The sequence below is a fragment of the Leptodactylus fuscus genome, chromosome 6 (genome assembly GCF_031893055.1).
Source record: "Leptodactylus fuscus isolate aLepFus1 chromosome 6, aLepFus1.hap2, whole genome shotgun sequence".
NCBI lineage: Eukaryota > Metazoa > Chordata > Amphibia > Anura > Leptodactylidae > Leptodactylus > Leptodactylus fuscus.
Window position 1 is genome coordinate 58,557,553 of NC_134270.1, and position 18,948 is coordinate 58,576,500.

Genomic DNA, 18,948 nt, shown 5'->3' on the forward strand with positions numbered 1-18,948 from the left:
GACTCTATGCCCTCGTTCACATCACCATTTGGATTCCGTCTGGGGAAGTCTGCATGGGGACCCACCAAACGGAATACCAAGTGCAAAGTGCTGTGCAGTAAAAGCACATGGACTATAATGGGGTCCATGTGCTTACCGCCAGATCTCCGCAAGGATCATGCGGACAGGAAAGTGGTTCCCAAGCTACTTTCCTGACCGCATGATTCGGGCGGGCAGTGCGCGCCAAGCACACGGACCATATTATAGTCTATGGGGTCCGTGTGCTTTTACAGCACAGCGCTTGCAGTTGCGTTTGTATTCCGTTCGGGGGGTCCCAATGTGGACTCTCCCTAGATGGAATACAAAAGCAGATGTCAACCAACCCTATGGATCTAAGGTAGAGTTTTCTAGGCATGTTCTGTCACTTGTGCAACTGTCAGAGTCTTATCTACATATACATGATAGCTATGATCATTAATATGCTGGTAAGTGAGGGCACTGCTGCAAAGAAAACAAAATGTCAGCATATTATTTGTTTAGTGGCTAGATGTGGAACTGCAGGATTATTAGGATTAAAAAATAAAGCTAAAATAGATATCACGGGAATTTAAATTTTTTTTTAAAATATTTAATATAAAATTTGATTTAGAAAAAAAAAGTTAAATTTTGGTGGCAAAACCATCTTATTATCAATGAACTGAGATTTTATTATAACAAAAAAAGGGAAAAAAAATCTTTTTATTTTTATAAAATGGATGGAAGAGATCATCATATTAATAACATTAAATACATCTTCTAGAAATTACATATAAAATCCGTTATTACAGTCCTCATCATTTGTACATTATCCTGGACCCTGAGAGCTTTGTCTTTTTTGCTTTTACAAATGTTTAAAATTCCACAGAAAAAAAAAAAGGATTGGGTTTTTACGTTGAAAGATCTAGATCCTTGGAAGACTTTGTTGTACTGCCGGTGACCTTCAGGTGTCTTCGGCTTGTTCTCATGTTTCTGTTGAGCGCAAAGATATCACAACTCTGGTCCCAAATCTGTATTGATTCCTTTAAGTGGCAGGAAGTCTGCATTGTCTACACCAGTCACTGAGTGTTTTGTAGGGTGTTATTTAGTTTCCTGTCTAGGCCATAGGACCTCAGTAATCCAGATGCTAGACGTGAGAGCCAGACAATGGAGGATGGACGACATGAAGGGCCAAAGGCTGGATGTTCGGACAATCCACATTCTGGCTGGTTTTGGCTTCTTTGGAAATTTCACAGTTTCTCCTCAGACAAATCCAGTAGCTTCATCTAGTCCACATACTGGGTCCTGCCTAGGTAAGGGGCATCCACAGAATATAATGCGCTGCCGACATCATCTTCTTCAAATATTGTAATCTGCAAAACAATGTAGAATTACAATTTAGCAATTTACCATTGGGCAGAGTGCCACAAGGTCTGGACTTCTCGCAATTCACCTGATCTGAATTTATATTACAACAGATCTCCATACTAATAGAGCGAACACTCAAATCAGTCCCTGCCCTAAGTCCCACTTTGTAAGAAATCAGTCGACCCAGTTGAGAATGTGGGAGGAAAGTGGAATACCCAGGAAAGAACTAAGACATTTTGTGCAAAGGTTTAATCTGAACCCACTGCCCAAAGCTGTGACTCTAAATGTAGGAAAGCATGAAGCTACTTACTGTATTGATCCCTGGCCATAACCAGGGTCCAGGCACATAGAGGGTCTCTTGGGGTCCTATATCCCAGTATCGACCCAGGTTCTTCCCATTCACAAATACTACTCCTTTCTTCCAGCCCTGTAACAGAAAGCAAAACAGTCAGGTCAGAGCATACAGAGGGAATAGTATCAGAAGATACAAGGGTCAGAACATGAGCGGTAATATTGCCTAGTAGGAAAGCAGAAATTTACTGTGCACTACATTACAATAACGTCCAGTGATGTAATATCAGTATAACCATATGCAACCCAGAAACTAAAAGGTCTCATCTGTAAGCAGTAAATCCATCCCCAGATCACAAGGACAGCAACTCCTGATAAACAAGACAGTCAGTGGAAACCATCATTGTTGGATGTAAAGGTTTGGATCCCACTGTATATTTGCATCTTGTACTGTAGGTAGATCCCATTTGTATATTATTGATCTGACAGATTTACCTTCATGGACAGGTAGGTGTCTGCCGGAGCATGGTTGACTTGCAGTGCTCCCTGGCAGAATACTGGGCCTTTCTTCTCTTCACTTACATCTGACCACTGGATATTGTTCAGACTAGAAAATGGAAGAAGAAGATGACACTTTGATCTCATCATGTTAACATGCCCGTAAAGCCGCAGAGGCCGGTAAGGTTTGTACATATCGAAGATAATTCACACTATTAGGGCTAGTTCACACGTGAGTACAAGGGGAGGTTTTTGACAGCGGATTTCGCGTCCAAAACCTCTCCTTATAATGGTGGTCTATGGAGACCGCCGGGCTTCTTTTCTCCGCTAGCGGCGGGCTGCTGCTAGCGGAGAAAAGAAGCGACATGCTCTTTCTTCAGGCGGAAGCCGCGCGGGCTGTGCCGCACGGCTTCCGCCCGGCTGCAGCACCCTCCATGTCGGTTCATTCATTTGAGCCGACAGCGGAGGTGAAAGCCGCGACCGCGATGGTCGCGGCGGGCGGGTTTTGACAAGAGAGAGACGCGGCTCGCCGAGTCTCTCTCTCTGTCAAAACCCGCGCGGGCAGTTCACGTGTGAACTAGCCCTTACTTGAGTAGGAATGATGAATCTCAGATATAATCTTAGGGAGCATTCACACGGTGTTACGTGCCGCGAGATTTGGCACGTAGACGCCGCGTGACCCTTTGCGTGCCGTACACGCTCCCATTGAGTTCAATGGGAGCGTATGCGCCGCGCTAGTTTGCGGCCGTGCATTTATTCACGGCCGCAAACTAGCGCGGCGCATACGCTCCCCGCTCCCATTGAACTCAATGGGAGCGTGTACGGCACGCAAAGGGTCACGCGGCGTCTACGTGCCAAATCTCGCGGCACGTAACACCGTGTGAATGCTCCCTTACATGTAAATGGACACAATGATGGGAAACAAATTCATGTTTCCCCTTTAGTTTGCACTCTAGTACCACAGTGCCTGGTGACTTGGTAATCCCAATTTGGGCAGGTTTATAAAAACCTACATATCGCACACCAGTATTAATAAAGACTCAACTGGTGCAGGGAATAAGTGATTAATAACGTTCCAGTCTCATCAAAATTCACTCATACGTCCCAATGCAAGATGGAGATTTATACAGGTTCCTCCTGGAATGAGTTATAATTAGAGATGAGCGAACACTAAAATGTTCGAGGTTCGAAATTCGAATCGAACAGCCGCTCACTGTTCGTGTGTTCGAACGGGTTTCGAACCCCATTATAGTCTATGGGGAACAGATACTCGTTAAGGGGGAAACCCAAATCCGTGTTTGGAGGGTCACCAAGTCCACTATGACACCCCAGGAAATGATGCCAACACCTCTGGAATGACACTGGGACAGCAGGGGAAGCATGTCTGGGGGCATCTAACACACCAAAGACCCTCTATTACCCCAACATCACAGCCTAACAACTACACACTTTACACATTCAATACCACCTCTCTGACAGTAGGAAAACACCTTGAAACATGTATTTGGCACTTGCAGTGAGGAGAGCTTGTCACCAGCAGTGAATTTGGCCCTTGTAGTAAGTTGAGGTTGGCACCAACATTTGTTTTGAAAATCAGGGTGGATTGAGCCTCTAACCAGCAGAGTTTGGGCAAATTCATGGTGGAGGGAGCCTCTAAAAACCCCAGTTTGGACCAATTCATGGTGGAGGGAGCCTCTAACCAGCCCAGTTTGGGCAAATTCATGGTGGAGGGAGCCTCTAAAAACCCCAGTTTGGACCAATTCATGGTGGAGGGAGCCTCTAAAAACCCCAGTTTGGACCAATTCATGGTGGAGGGAGCCTCTAACCAGCCCAGTTTGGACCAATTCATGGTGGAGGGAGCCTCTAAAAAACCCAGTTTGGACCAATTCATGGTGGAGGGAGCCTCTAAAAACCCCAGTTTGGACCAATTCATGGTGGAGGGAGCCTCTAAACAGCCCAGTTTGGGCAAATTCATGGTGGAGGGAGCCTCTAAAAACCCCAGTTTGGACCAATTCATGGTGGAGGGAGCCTCTAAAAACCCCAGTTTGGACCAATTCATGGTGGAGGGAGCCTCTAACCAGCCCAGTTTGGGCAAATTCATGGTGGAGGGAGCTTCTAAAAACCCCAGTTTGGACCAATTCATGGTGGAGGGAGCCTCTAAAAACCCCAGTTTGGACCAATTCATGGTGGAGGGAGCCTCTAAAAACCCCAGTTTGGACCAATTCATGGTGGAGGGAGCCTCTAAAATCCCCAGTTTGGACCAATTCATGGTGGAGGGAGCCTCTAACCAGCCCAGTTTGGGCAAATTCATGGTGGAGGGAGCCTCTAAAAACCCCAGTTTGGACGAATTCATGGTGGAGGGAGCCTCTAAAAACCCCAGTTTGGACCAATTCATGGTGGAGGGAGCCTCTAAACAGCCCAGTTTGGGCAAATTCATGGTGGAAGGAGCCTCTAAAAACCCCAGTTTGGACCAATTCATGGTGGAGGGAGCCTCTAAACAGCCCAGTTTGGGCAAATTCATGGTGGAGGGAGCCTCTAAAAACCCCAGTTTGGACCAATTCATGGTGGAGGGAGCCTCTAACCAGCCCAGTTTGGGCAAATTCATGGTGGAGGGAGCCTCTAAAAACCCCAGTTTGGACCAATTCATGGTGGAGGGAGCCTCTAAAAACCCCAGTTTGGACCAATTCATGGTGGAGGGAGCCTCTAACCAGCAGAGTTGGGGGAAATCAGGGTGGAGGGAGCCTCTAACCAGCAGAGTTGTGGGAAATCAGGGTGGAGGGAGACTAACCAGCAGAGTTGTGGGAAAGCAGGGTGGAGGGAGCCTCTAACCAGCAGAGTTGGGGGAAATCAGGGTGGAGGGAGCCTCTAACCAGCAGAGTTGGGGGAAATCATGGTGGAGGGAGCCTAGTATTAGCAGAATTGTGCAACGCTTATGGTGGATGAGTATGAGGATGTGGAGGAATTGGAGAGGTTGAGCACAGACATGGAGTTTCATGTTGGGGTGCTTTACACAGGTGGGCACAAAAATGAAGGCTCTATCCAGTGGTGGTTCATTTTTATCAAAGTGAGCCGGTCGGCACTCTCAGCTGACAGACGGGTGCGCTTGTCAGTGATGATGCCACCGGCTGCACTGAACACCCTCTCAGATAGGACGCTGGCGGCAGGACAGGACAGCACCTCCAAGGCATATAGGGCAAGTTCAAGCCACAGGTCCAACTTCGACACCCAATACGTGTAGGGCGCAGAGGGGTCGGAGAGGACAGGGCTGTGGTCGGAAAGGTATTCCCGCAACATGCGCCTATACTTCTCACGCTTGGTGACACTAGGACCCTCCGTGGCGGCACTTTGGCGAGGGGGTGCCATCAAGGTGTCCCAGACCTTAGACAGTGTGCCCCTTGTTTGTGTGGACCGGTGAGAACTTGGTCGCCTACTGGAGGAACTGCCCTCCCTGCCGCCAACGTCACATGCTGGAAACATCTCCATCATATTCTGCACCAATTGCTTGTGGCAAGCATTGATGCGATTGGCCCTCCCCTCTACCGGAATAAAAGAGGAGATGTTGTTTTTATACCGGGGGTCAAGGATAGCAAAGATCCAGTACTGGTTGTCCTCCATGATTTTGACAATACGCTTGTCGGTTGTAAAGCACCCCAACATGAACTCAGCCATGTCTGCCACAGTGTTAGTTGGCATGACTCCTCTGGCCCCACCGGAAAGTTCAATCTCCATTTCCTCCTCATCGTCCATGTCTACCCATCCGCGCTGCAACAATGGGACGATTCGAAGTTGCCCGGAAGCCTCCTGTATCACCATCACATCATCGGACAACTCTTCTTCCTCCTCCTCCTCCTCCTCCATTAAACGCGATGAAGCGGACAGATGTGTGGACCTACTCTCCAGCTGTGACGGATCGGATGCTATCCCTGACTCCTCTGTGTGATCTGAGTTATCCCTGATGTCAATCAGGGATTCTCTCAGAACACACAAGAGCGGGATTGTAAGGCTCACCATCGCATCCTCAGAGCTCACCCTCCTTGTGGACTCCTCAAACACCCGTAGGATGTCACAAAGGTCTCTCATCCATGGCCACTCATGGATGAGAAACTGAGGCAGCTGACTTTGTGGCACCCTAGGGTTTTGTAGCTGGTATTCCATCAAAGGTCTCTGCTGCTCAACCACTCTATTCAACATCTGAAACGTTGAGTTCCAGCGTGTGGGGACGTCGCACAAAAGCCGGTGTTGTGGCACATGCAGGCGTTGCTGGAGAGATTTTAAGCTAGCAGCGGCTACTGTCGACTTGCGAAAGTGGGCGCACATGCGCCGCACTTTCACCAGTAGCTCTGGAACATTGGGGTAGCTCTTTAGGAAACGTTGCACCACTAGGTTGAAGACGTGGGCCAGGCATGGAACATGTTGGAGTCCGGCAAGCTCCAGAGCTGCTACCAGGTTCCGGCCGTTATCACAAACGACCATGCCTGGGCCCAGGTGCAGCGGCTCAAACCATATTGCCGTCTCATCGAGGAGGGCATCCCTCACCTCGGAGGCAGTGTGCTGTCTGTCCCCCAAGCTGATCAGCTTCAGCACGGCCTGCTGACGTCTACCAACGCCAGTGCTGCAACGTTTCCAACTCGTAGCTGGGGTCAATCTAACAGCGGAGGAGGAGGCGGTGGCGGAGGAGGAGGCGGTGTCGGAGGAGGAGGCGGTGGAGGAGGAGGGGGGTGTTCTTCTCGTGTCCCTGCCAGGAATGTTAGGCGGGGAGACGAGGTACACCGGGCCAGTTTGGGAAGCAGTCCCAGCCTCAACTACATTCACCCAGTGTGCCGTCAGTGAAATGTAGCGTCCCTGTCCGCATGCACTTGTCCATGCGTCGGTGGTCAAGTGGACCTTTGTGCAAAGCGCGGAACTAAGGGCCCGCCTGATGTTGAGTGACACGTGCTGGTGCAAGGCGGGGACGGCACACCGGGAGAAGTAGTGACGGCTAGGGACGGCATAGCGAGGTGCCGCAGTTGCCATCAGGTCCAGGAAGGCGGGAGTTTCAACAAGCCGGAACGCCAACATCTCCTGGGCCAGCAGTTTAGCGATGTTGGCGTTCAAGGCTTGCGCGTGTGGGTGGTTAGCAGTGTATTTCTGCTGCCGCTCCAATGTCTGAGAGATGGTGGGTTGTTGTAAAGAAGCGCCTGATGGTGCCTTTGATGGTGCAGGAGAAGGAGATAAGACAGGAACAGGGGAGGATGAGGAAGAAGTCAACAAAGTGGCGGAGGCAGATGAAGTGGTGTCCTGGCTCGTCCTCTGGAGTGCATCGCCAGCACAGTCAGCAGTGGCAGTGGCAGAGGCAGAGGCAGTGGCAGTGGCGTGAACGGCAGGCGGCCTTTGTCCTGCCGTTGCTGCCTGCCACTGATTCCAGTGCTTGGATTCCAAATGACGGTGCATTGAAGTGGTGGACAGGTTGCTCTTCTCAGAGCCCCTAATCAATTTCGAGAGGCAAATTGTGCAGACAACACTATATCTGTCCTCGGCGCATTCCTTGAAAAAACTCCACACCTTCGAGAAACGTGCCCTTGAGGTGGGAGTTTTTCGGGGCTGGGTACGAACTGGAACATCTTGGGAGATTCCGGGTGTGGCCTGGCTTCGCCTAAGCTACTGACCTCTGCCTCTGCCTCTAGCTACCCTTTTTGGTGCTGCACCTGCCTCAACATCCACACTACTTTCCCCGCTTGACATCCCCCCTGTCCAGGTCGGGTCAGTGTCCTCATCATCCACCACTTCCTCTTCCAACTCCTGTCTCATCTCCTCCTCCCGCACAATGCACAGGTCAACTGGATGCCCTGACGGCAACTGCGTCACATCATCGTCGATGAGGGTGGGTTGCTGGTCATCCACCATCAAATCGAACGGAGAAGGAGGAGACTCTAGTGTTTGAGCATCTGGACACAGATGCTCCTCTGTTAGGTTCGTGGAATCGCGACGTGGAGGGGCAGGTTGAGGGACAATGAAAGGAGCGGAGAACAGCTCTGGGGAGCAGGGACAGTTGGGGTTATTGTTCTGTGAAGCTTGGGAATTTTGGGAGGAAGGAGGACAAGACTGTTGGGTAATAGGAGGAGAGGAGGCAGAGTCTGACTGGCTGCTGGACAATGTGCTGTAAGCGTTATCCGACAGCCATTGCAAGACCTGTTCCTGGTTCTCGGGCCTACTAAGGTTTGTACCCTGCAGTTTAGTTAATGTGGCAAGCAACCCTGGCACTGTGGAGTGGCGCAATGCTTGCTGCCCCACAGGAGTAGGCACGGGACGCCCTGTGGCTTCACTGCTACCTTGCTCCCCAGAACCATTCCCCCGACCTCGCCCACGGCTTCGTCCACGTCCCTTTCCGGGAGCCTTGCGCATTTTGAATTCCCAGTCAGAAACTGGCACTATATAGCAGTAGCAAGAAATGAGGGTATTTGTAAACCCAATATATTCTTTGACTTCCCAGTCAGACAATGGCACTATATACCAATAGCAAAAATTGTGGGTGCACGTAACCCCAATATATTCTTTGAATTCCCAGTCAGACAATGGCACTATATAGCAGTAGCAAAAATTGTGGGTGCACGTAACCCCAATATATTCTTTGAATTCCCAGTCAGACAATGGCACTATATAGCAGTAGCAAAAATTGTGGGTGCACGTAACCCCAATATATTCTTTGAATTCCCAGTCAGAAACTGGCACTATATGGCAGTAGCAAGAAATGAGGGTATTTGTAAACCCAATATATTCTTTGAATTCCCAGTCAGAAACTGGCACTATATGGCAGTAGCAAGAAATGAGGGTATTTGTAACCCCAATATATTCTTTGAATTCCCAGTCAGACAATGGCACTATATAGCAGTAGCAAAAATTGTGGGTGCACGTAACCCCAATATATTCTTTGAATTCCCAGTCAGAAACTGGCACTATATGGCAGTAGCAAGAAATGAGGGTATTTGTAACCCCAATATATTCTTTGAATTCCCAGTCAGACAATGGCACTATATACCAATAGCAAAAATTGTGGGTGCACGTAACCCCAATATATTCTTTGAATTCCCAGTCAGAAACTGGCACTATATGGCAGTAGCAAGAAATGAGGGTATTTGTAACCCCAATATATTCTTTGAATTCCCAGTCAGAAACTGGCACTATATGGCAGTAGCAAGAAATGAGGGTATTTGTAACCCCAATATATTCTTTGAATTCCCAGTCAGACAATGGCACTATATACCAGTAGCAAAAATTGTGGGTGCACGTAACCCCAATATATTCTTTGAATTCCCAGTCAGACAATGGCACTATATAGCAGTAGCAAAAATTGTGGGTGCACGTAACCCCAATATATTCTTTGAATTCCCAGTCAGACAATGGCACTATATAGCAGTAGCAAAAATTGTGGGTGCACGTAACCCCAATATATTCTTTGAATTCCCAGTCAGAAACTGGCACTATATGGCAGTAGCAAGAAATGAGGGCATTTGTAAACCCAATATATTCTTTGAATTCCCAGTCAGAAACTGGCACTATATGGCAGTAGCAAGAAATGAGGGTATTTGTAACCCCAATATATTCTTTGAATTCCCAGTCAGACAATGGCACTATATGGCAGTAGCAAGAAATGAGGGTATTTGTAACCCCAATATATTCTTTGAATTCCCAGTCAGAAACTGGCACTATATGGCAGTAGCAAGAAATGAGGGTATTTGTAAACCCAATATATTCTTTGAATTCCCAGTCAGACAATGGCACTATATACCAGTAGCAAAAATTGTGGGTGCACGTAACCCCAATATATTCTTTGAATTCCCAGTCAGACAATGGCACTATATGGCAGTAGCAAAAATTGTGGGTGCACGTAACCCCAATATATTCTTTGAATTCCCAGTCAGAAACTGGCTCTATATAGCAGTAGCAAAAATTGTGGGTGCACGTAACCCCAATATATTCTTTGAATTCCCAGTCAGACAATGGCACTATATAGCAGTTGCAAAAATTGTGGGTGCACGTAACCCCAATATATTCTTTGAATTCCCAGTCAGAAACTGGCACTATATGGCAGTAGCAAGAAATGAGGGTATTTGTAACCCCAATATATTCTTTGAATTCCCAGTCAGACAATGGCACTATATGGCAGTAGCAAGAAATGAGGGTATTTATAACCCCAATATATTCTTTGAATTCCCAGTCAGAAACTGGCACTATATGGCAGTAGCAAGAAATGAGGGTATTTGTAAACCCAATATAGTCTTTGAATTCCCAGTCAGACAATGGCACTATATAGCAGTAGCAAAAATTGTGGGTGCACGTAACCCCAATATATTCTTTGAATTCCCAGTCAGACAATGGCACTATATACCAGTAGCAAAAATTGTGGGTGCACGTAACCCCAATATATTCTTTGAATTCCCAGTCAGACAATGGCACTATATAGCAGTAGCAAAAATTGTGGGTGCACGTAACCCCAATATATTCTTTGAATTCCCAGTCAGAAACTGGCACTATATGGCAGTAGCAAGAAATGAGGGTATTTGTAACCCCAATATATTCTTTGAATTCTCAGTCAGACAATGGCACTATATGGCAGTAGCAAGAAATGAGGGTATTTGTAACCCCAATATATTCTTTGAATTCCCAGTCAGAAACTGGCACTATATGGCAGTAGCAAGAAATGAGGGTATTTGTAAACCCAATATAGTCTTTGAATTCCCAGTCAGACAATGGCACTATATAGCAGTAGCAAAAATTGTGGGTGCACGTAACCCCAATATATTCTTTGAATTCCCAGTCAGACAATGGCACTAAATACCAGTAGCAAAAATTGTGGGTGCACGTAACCCCAATATATTCTTTGAATTCCCAGTCAGACAATGGCACTATATAGCAGTAGCAAAAATTGTGGGTGCACGTAACCCCAATATATTCTTTGAATTCCCAGTCAGACAATGGCACTATATAGCAGTTGCAAAAATTGTGGGTGCACGTAACCCCAATATATTCTTTGAATTCCCAGTCAGAAACTGGCACTATATGGCAGTAGCAAGAAATGAGGGTATTTGTAACCCCAATATATTCTTTGAATTCCCAGTCAGACAATGGCACTATATGGCAGTAGCAAGAAATGAGGGTATTTATAACCCCAATATATTCTTTGAATTCCCAGTCAGAAACTGGCACTATATGGCAGTAGCAAGAAATGAGGGTATTTGTAAACCCAATATAGTCTTTGAATTCCCAGTCAGACAATGGCACTATATAGCAGTAGCAAAAATTGTGGGTGCACGTAACCCCAATATATTCTTTGAATTCCCAGTCAGACAATGGCACTATATACCAGTAGCAAAAATTGTGGGTGCACGTAACCCCAATATATTCTTTGAATTCCCAGTCAGACAATGGCACTATATAGCAGTAGCAAAAATTGTGGGTGCACGTAACCCCAATATATTCTTTGAATTCCCAGTCAGAAACTGGCACTATATGGCAGTAGCAAGAAATGAGGGTATTTGTAACCCCAATATATTCTTTGAATTCCCAGTCAGACAATGGCACTATATGGCAGTAGCAAGAAATGAGGGTATTTGTAACCCCAATATATTCTTTGAATTCCCAGTCAGAAACTGGCATTATATGGCAGTAGCAAGAAATGAGGGTATTTGTAAACCCAATATATTCTTTGAATTCCCAGTCAGACAATGGCACTATATAGCAGTAGCAAAAATTGTGGGTGCACGTAACCCCAATATATTCTTTGAATTCCCAGTCAGACAATGGCACTAAATACCAGTAGCAAAAATTGTGGGTGCACGTAACCCCAATATATTCTTTGAATTCCCAGTCAGACAATGGCACTATATAGCAGTAGCAAAAATTGTGGGTGCACGTAACCCCAATATATTCTTTGAATTCCCAGTCAGACAATGGCACTATATGGCAGTAGCAAAAATTGTGGGTGCACGTAACCCCAATATATTCTTTGAATTCCCAGTCAGAAACTGGCTCTATATGGCAGTAGCAAGAAATGAGGGTATTTGTAAACCCAATATATTCTTTGAATTCCCAGTCAGACAATGGCACTATATACCAGTAGCAAAAATTGTGGGTGTATATAGCCCCAATCCTATTGCTAGGGGACTTGCAGGGTATTTCTGAGGTGAAGGGGGGGGGGGCACACCGTTGGAACGGGGATTTGGGGTGTATATATGGGGTATACGGGAATACACTGTCAGTGTATTCCATTCAGGATCCTGGGAAAGCTGGGTTGCGGCGATTGAGCCCGTCAGTGCCACGTTACACTAACAAGCTTCTCCCTGGAATTTAGCTCTTACAAGAGCTGTTGTGGTTGTCTTCTCCTTCCTATCCTAGCCTGTCCCTGCCTACCCAGAATCTAAGCCCTAGCTAACTGGACGGAAACCTCCGTCCCCGGTGAATTGCAAGCTCAGAATGACGCGAACCTGGGCGTCGCTGTTCTTTTAAATTAGAGGTCACATGTTTTCGGCAGCCAATGGGTTTTGCCTACTTTTTTCAACGTCACCGGTGTCGTAGTTCCTGTCCCACCTACCCTGCGCTGTTATTGGAGCAAAAAAGGCGCCAGGGAAGGTGGGAGGGGAATCGAGTAATGGCGCACTTTACCACGCGGTGTTCGATTCGATTCGAACATGCCGAACAGCCTAATATCCGATCGAACATGAGTTCGATAGAACACTGTTCGCTCATCTCTAGTTATAATGAATATGTCTGGCTGAGGCATCCCGGCCCACCCTGCCCCACTCCATCCTCATACGCACTATGGGGTAAGTGAGGTAGAAAATGGGCTGTGGAACACGGTGCAAGAAAGGGCCTTGCACCAAATCTGCTCCACTTATCATCCCTCTATGCCAAAAACTGGCCTAGAGGGATAAATAAATCTTCCCCAATGATGTGAAGTATGAAGACTGCTTTATGCAACATGCAGTAAGCATCAGTATATGAATGCAAACATGTCAGGTGCATGTAAATGGGGAATATGAGTAGGTAAACCATAATAAATTGATCGTAACGTAGGGATAAATGGAAATATTTCTATTCAAAAGATCTGAACACTTGTTCCCAATAATCAGATTGTCTATTGGCACCGCTGATCACCCGATGAGTGAGTGTCTGCTCATTCAATGACAAATAATCCTCATACACTGGGAGTGCACAAATAAGTGCTGTGGGAACGTTCTCTTTAGTGATCATTCCTCTTACAAGTGTTCTGCATGTCCTTGTGCAAAATGAGCGTGGCCCGACATGTTTCTTCACTGACTTTTTTGTCTAACACTACATTTTTTACACTATGGGTTTAGTACAGTATTTAGTATAGTATGATTTGTGCTCGTTGGTTCCATTGGGTTTTTTTTTTCTGTTCATATATGGCTTCCATTTCTCACCTGTTAATGAAGGTTGAATTCATATCCAGGCTGTAGATCCTATAATTCCTCAGGGGAACACCTCTCAGGAAAACGTCACCAACGAGACCTGAGCCAGGGACAGAGAGAGTAATAGAAGCATCATTAGAAGATTTACCAATTGTCTGTAAACGTAGACAGCTCAATAAATCTCAATTCTGTACCTTGTGATGTCTAATATGTCCAGAAGTATGGATAACTGAAATGGACTATTAGGGCTTATTCACACAACAGTGAAAAACGGATGTCTGAATCTATTTCTGCACCGTCCATCAATCGTCTGACTTGAAAACATCAAATTCGATGCGTCTATTCACATGTCCGGTTTTTTTGACAGTTCATTTTTCACAGCCGTAAAAAACGGACATTATCTTTATCCATTTTGAAAGACAAATAGACCCAGTAAGAATACATTGATCTGTTTTTAACTCATGTACAACAGATTGACATCTTTTTTTATGTCTGTTAAAAATGGATCAGTGGGTTGGGTCAATTCATCCGTTTTCTTCTTCTGATGCAAATAGGATGACACTCAGCAATCAAAAACAAAGTGGATTTAAAACAGCTGATAAAACAGACAGGTTTGTGTTTAATGGCAGTTAGATCCATCAAAATGTCACTGTCATATGTATAAAGCCTTAAAGAGGACCTTTCATGGTTTGGGGCACAGGCAGTTCTATATACTGCTGGAAAGCAAATAGTGCGCTGAATTCAGGGCACTGTTGGTTTTCCCGATCCGTGCCCTGGGTGAAGAGCTATCAGTCCCAGTACCGTAGCTGTTTACAGTCAGAAGGGCATTTCTGACACTTTGTTAGGACCGTCCTTCTGCACAGCAGCACCAATAGCGCTGTGCTGTGTGAGCGGGGAGGAACAACCCCTCCCCTCCTGATAATACTCGTCTATGGATGAGCACTGTGTGCAGAGGGAGGGGGCGTTCCTCCCCGCTCACACTGTACAGCGCTATTGGCGCTGCTTGAACAGAAGGACGGTCTTGAAAAAGTGTCAGAAACACCCTTCTGACTGTGAATAGCTACGGTACCGGAATTCAGCGCACTGTCGGATTTCCAGCAGTATATAGAACTGCCTGTGTCCAAATCAGTGAAAGGTTCTCTTTAAAGATGGATTTCAGACAATGTCTGCTGCGGGTTACTAAGGACGAGCTGATAATAAGGAGCTAATCTTGGAGACACATTTGGCCAAAGCTTCTCTTGTACATTAGGTCAGTTACCTGTGCTTTAGTCTACATGGCTAGTATTGGTGACGTTTCGGAGACGAGGAAACAGAACATCACCATAAAATCTGAAAATGTGCCCTGGCGATCATGTAAATATAGATTTTTTTGTAAACTAAGTTAGAAGGTGTGTGTGGGGGGGGGGTTTAGCTTAGTGTAGAAATAAAATTATAACCCGGACAACCCCTTTAAGGATGGAGCAGGAAACTGAAGGCTTTTTGCTTCACTATTATAATGGACTACATTTGCATCCTAAGGCCACCTATAGAGTTGATGTCAACATTTGTGGCCATCTTCTCATGCAGATGCGTATGCTGCATCTGCTTTTTTATCTTTATGAAGTGTGAATGTGGGTCTAGTCTCAAAAAGGCTTAAGGTTGAAAAGTCTTGGCAAATTCTCAGTTGCTCTGGCAACCATTTTAGTCGCCATGTAGGAGTAAAAAAAAATAAATAAAACATTCTGACCATTTATCATGTACATCATTGTACTTAGATCCAAAATTCAATGCATCTTACTAACATAATACGCTTTACATCAAACATCCAGGATATATCATAAAGTTCTATCTGCCTGCAACCACCAGGGGGAGCTCATTACATACAGATTTACACAGCTACTGTGGATGTCCATCATAAATCTGCATGCCATATATTGCTCTAGCAGTGGATACAGGCAGACAGAACTTGTGCTATGTCTATGCAAGGATCGTAATAGAAAAAAAAGACAGCAGATCTCTATAAAAATATATTATGAAATTTATCAGAAGAGAATATTGGATAAAAGATGAATAATATTCATAGTTTGGAGATGACTAAGAAATTCCTTTAGGTTTCTGATTCATGAATTCCATTAAACATGTAGGCATGGACGGCATTACAAGGCAGTAGGTATGAGAGGATTCACGCTGCTTTTTTGCCGTCATTAGTTCTCTCTCACTTATGTTGTATGGAACTATAGCGGCCGTATTCTGCTGGTACTTACAGGTCCAATGTACTAGTAGTGGAATAAGTACCGTATTTGACTGCTACAATAGAGCTATTCAGCACACATGTAGAGATACATAACACTAAGAATCATCCCCTCCCCCAGTGCTTTATAAGAAGTGTAATAAAGATCTATAGTTACCTTTACGCTGATCATTTATTTTGGGTCCATAGTTAACTCGTCCGCAGTTTTCTACTAATATTCGCAGCTTTCGGTAACCCTGGAATAAGATTAGTGTCCTTAACCATACAGGAAATAGGTAGCTGTCTACTAGGGGGCGTTCACACATGCGCCCCTGTCCAGTGTTTGCCATTCCGACAGGTTTCCGTCCTCAGCCCTGGTGAAACTGGACAGGGGACGGAAACCCGGCGGTCACCTTTAAAACCCAATCACTTGAATGGGTTTGTAAAGGTGAACGCCGGTGTCCGCCTGCGGCCTCTCCGCGGAGAAACCGTTTTTTTAGCCGGACACAAAGTCAGACACGCAGGACTTTGTGCCGGGGCTGAGGACGGAAACCCAGCTGAATGGCAAACACTGGACGGGGCACAAGTGTGAACGAAGCATAACCAGGTTTCCTACATAATATGTAGGAAAAAGAATCATACAATGAAGTGTTCACAACTATGGCTGTTCATATTTGACTTCCTTAATATTTTATTGATATATTTTATCACTGTCAGCAATCTGAGGCTGGATACCTGTACAGAGCAGTATCTTCTATGTGATCAGGACAGGTTTTTAGCCTAGATGGTAAATAAAATTCTCACATTACTGACAGCAAGCAGAGATTTTATAGAGGACCTTTCACCAACTCTGCCAAATTCTTTCTGTAGCCCCCACCTTTCCTGAGCAATCAGTGCAGATGGTTTTGGTTCCTGATATGTTACTTAAGTTCTCTACTGTCAGGTGGGTGTGTCAGACAAGGGGGTGTGAATCGGAGTTCTGACACTGTCCACCTCTGATTGGAGCTCTGAATCCCACCCCCTGCATGGTACCGCCCTATTGATAGTAACATATCAGGCATCAAAAAACAGTGGGAGCTATTGAAAAATACCAAGTGTGCTGGAATAAGTGGAATGGCATTTTTTAATATGCTAATAACTGGATTTGATGGAGGTGGAGGTTTCTTTAAATATGTGAGGGGCTGAAACAAAAGTATACTTGAAAGCTGAATCTTTCATTATATAATTACAATTTGTCTGCAGAAAACTAAGGGATTCCTTGCAATGTAAAACATCTCGAATTGTGGCCTATAAAGCAGTGATCTGCTATAACCCATGGCAAGCACTACTTCTAAATGCAACTAAGCCATATATATCCATATATATATACTAGAAAGGTTCCTGTATGCTCCGCTCTCCTATTCATGGTACTGTACAGTTTACTTACGGGAACCTCCGCAATATCCAGCTCCTGGTTTTTATAATCCACAAAACCAACAGACTGAGCGCTGACAAAAATCTGCAAAAGGAAGAGCCAATTCAAAATTTAAAGTGTAAGTATGGGGATGTTCACACGGCAGAAATGGAAGAGGCGAACTTCTATATCAAATTCTTCATCTATTTCTGGCACCGCATGACTTTTCATGCAGGTTTCCGTTTCCTGCACAAAACTGAGCAGGAGACGGAAAGCTGCAGGACTCTTTCATACCCATTCATTTGAATGGGTTTGAAAGATGTCCGGCCGTGAGCACCGGTGAGCGTTTTATGCTCTCCGCCGCGAAACAGTTTTTTAAAAATCGGACACAGAGGACATGCAGTATCGCGGCGGAGAGCATAAAACGCTCATCGGCGCACACGGCCGGACCAGCTCTGACAGCTTTCCGTCTTCTGTATGCAGAAAACGGAAAGTTCAGAATGGACTCCAGACGCTAGTGTGAACCTAGCGTCAGATGAATGAATAAGCTGCAGTGTCCTGCTTCTAGCTCAGCCTCTCATTGAAAACAATGGGAGACAGAATCAGCGCAACATTTCACCATGTAGGGTCCATTCACACGGAGGAAAATGGTGAGGAATTTGGTGTGGAATTTCAGTGCTGAAAAAAAAGCCTTCCATTGATTTCAATGGGTTCCTTTTTCTGCTTGAAGTCAATGGGAGGCTTTTTTTCAGTGCTGAAATTCCACACCAAATTCTTCACCATTTTCCTCTGTGTGAATGGACCCTTAATGGCTCCTTTTATTCTCACATAAATCAAAATGGCAGGTGAAGGAACAAACTTTGCAATAAAATTCACTGAAGAAAAGTGCGGTGCCTTTAACTATTACTTCTGTCTTTACTTCTAAGGGTAATTAATGTCCATTGCTATCACCCGTCATAGAAATTAAGTGACTGATGCAGACGGAGCCCCCTGCTCCTGGAGACTGACTGAATGCGCCCACATGTGACAAATATGACAGCAGCTTTCTTCTATAATGTTTTTTACTTTTCTAACTGAAGAAAACGTGTACGCAGGACTTTTCTTATGTTACAAAAGTAACCAAACCATGACAGAAGGCAGCACCCAACATGCTTCTTACATTAGAGTAAATGGGCGCTAATGCAGGTGGAGGGGGCACTGCCTGCGTCCGTCACTCTACTAACGTTAATGTCTGTTGCTCTCATCCTATGATGGTTTCAGTCCGTACTCTGTATACAAAATAGCTCAGTTTACAATTAGGTCTATGGAGAGGGAAGGGTGAGGCCATCTACAGCACTAAATAAGTCATTTTTGTCAGGGGAAAGATGAATAGTAATACCGGATAACCCAGTTCTGTTGTGAATGAGAACTGTCTCTTTAATGCAGATGTCTGCCTGCTTTCAGGAGCTCTCCTCCCCTCCCCTCTCTATCGAGCTCTGTTCTACAGATTGGATCAGTGTCAGAAGGGGCCACTTTTCTTTAATAAACTATATTACAAAGTTTGTTATTGTCACCTGCAGTATTGATTTGTGAAAAAAAAAAAAATATATATCATTTACATTTTATACATCTCAACCTGAATTTTAAGCACCAAATACCCTGACCAAATTCACAAGTAGATCCAGTGCAGATACATCACACCACTAGATGGCACCAAATTGCTGATTATTGCCTCAGTTGCCCAATGGGACATCTAGTGTTGGACTTGCAGATAAATTGTGAATACATTGGAATTCAGGATATTGTTTGAC

General features: G+C 45.3%; 2 protein-coding genes across 2 annotated transcripts in view; both read right to left on the reverse strand.

Annotated features, from left to right (window-relative positions):
• Positions 1–18,948, reverse strand: part of VPS26B (VPS26 retromer complex component B) — a 188,144-nt gene that overhangs the window by 82,659 nt on the left and 86,537 nt on the right. The window lies entirely within an intron of this gene.
• The window catches only part of GLB1L2 (galactosidase beta 1 like 2), a 50,387-nt gene continuing 32,126 nt past the window's right edge, over positions 688–18,948 (reverse strand). Inside the window, exons 14-19 of the mRNA XM_075280043.1 lie at positions 17,192–17,263; positions 15,944–16,022; positions 13,569–13,656; positions 2,149–2,260; positions 1,673–1,789; positions 688–1,367 (exon numbers count right to left, since the gene is read on the reverse strand). Coding sequence (XP_075136144.1) covers positions 1,281–1,367; positions 1,673–1,789; positions 2,149–2,260; positions 13,569–13,656; positions 15,944–16,022; positions 17,192–17,263 — 555 coding nt within the window. The 3' untranslated portion in view covers positions 688–1,280. The remainder of the gene's footprint in view (positions 1,368–1,672; positions 1,790–2,148; positions 2,261–13,568; positions 13,657–15,943; positions 16,023–17,191; positions 17,264–18,948) is intronic.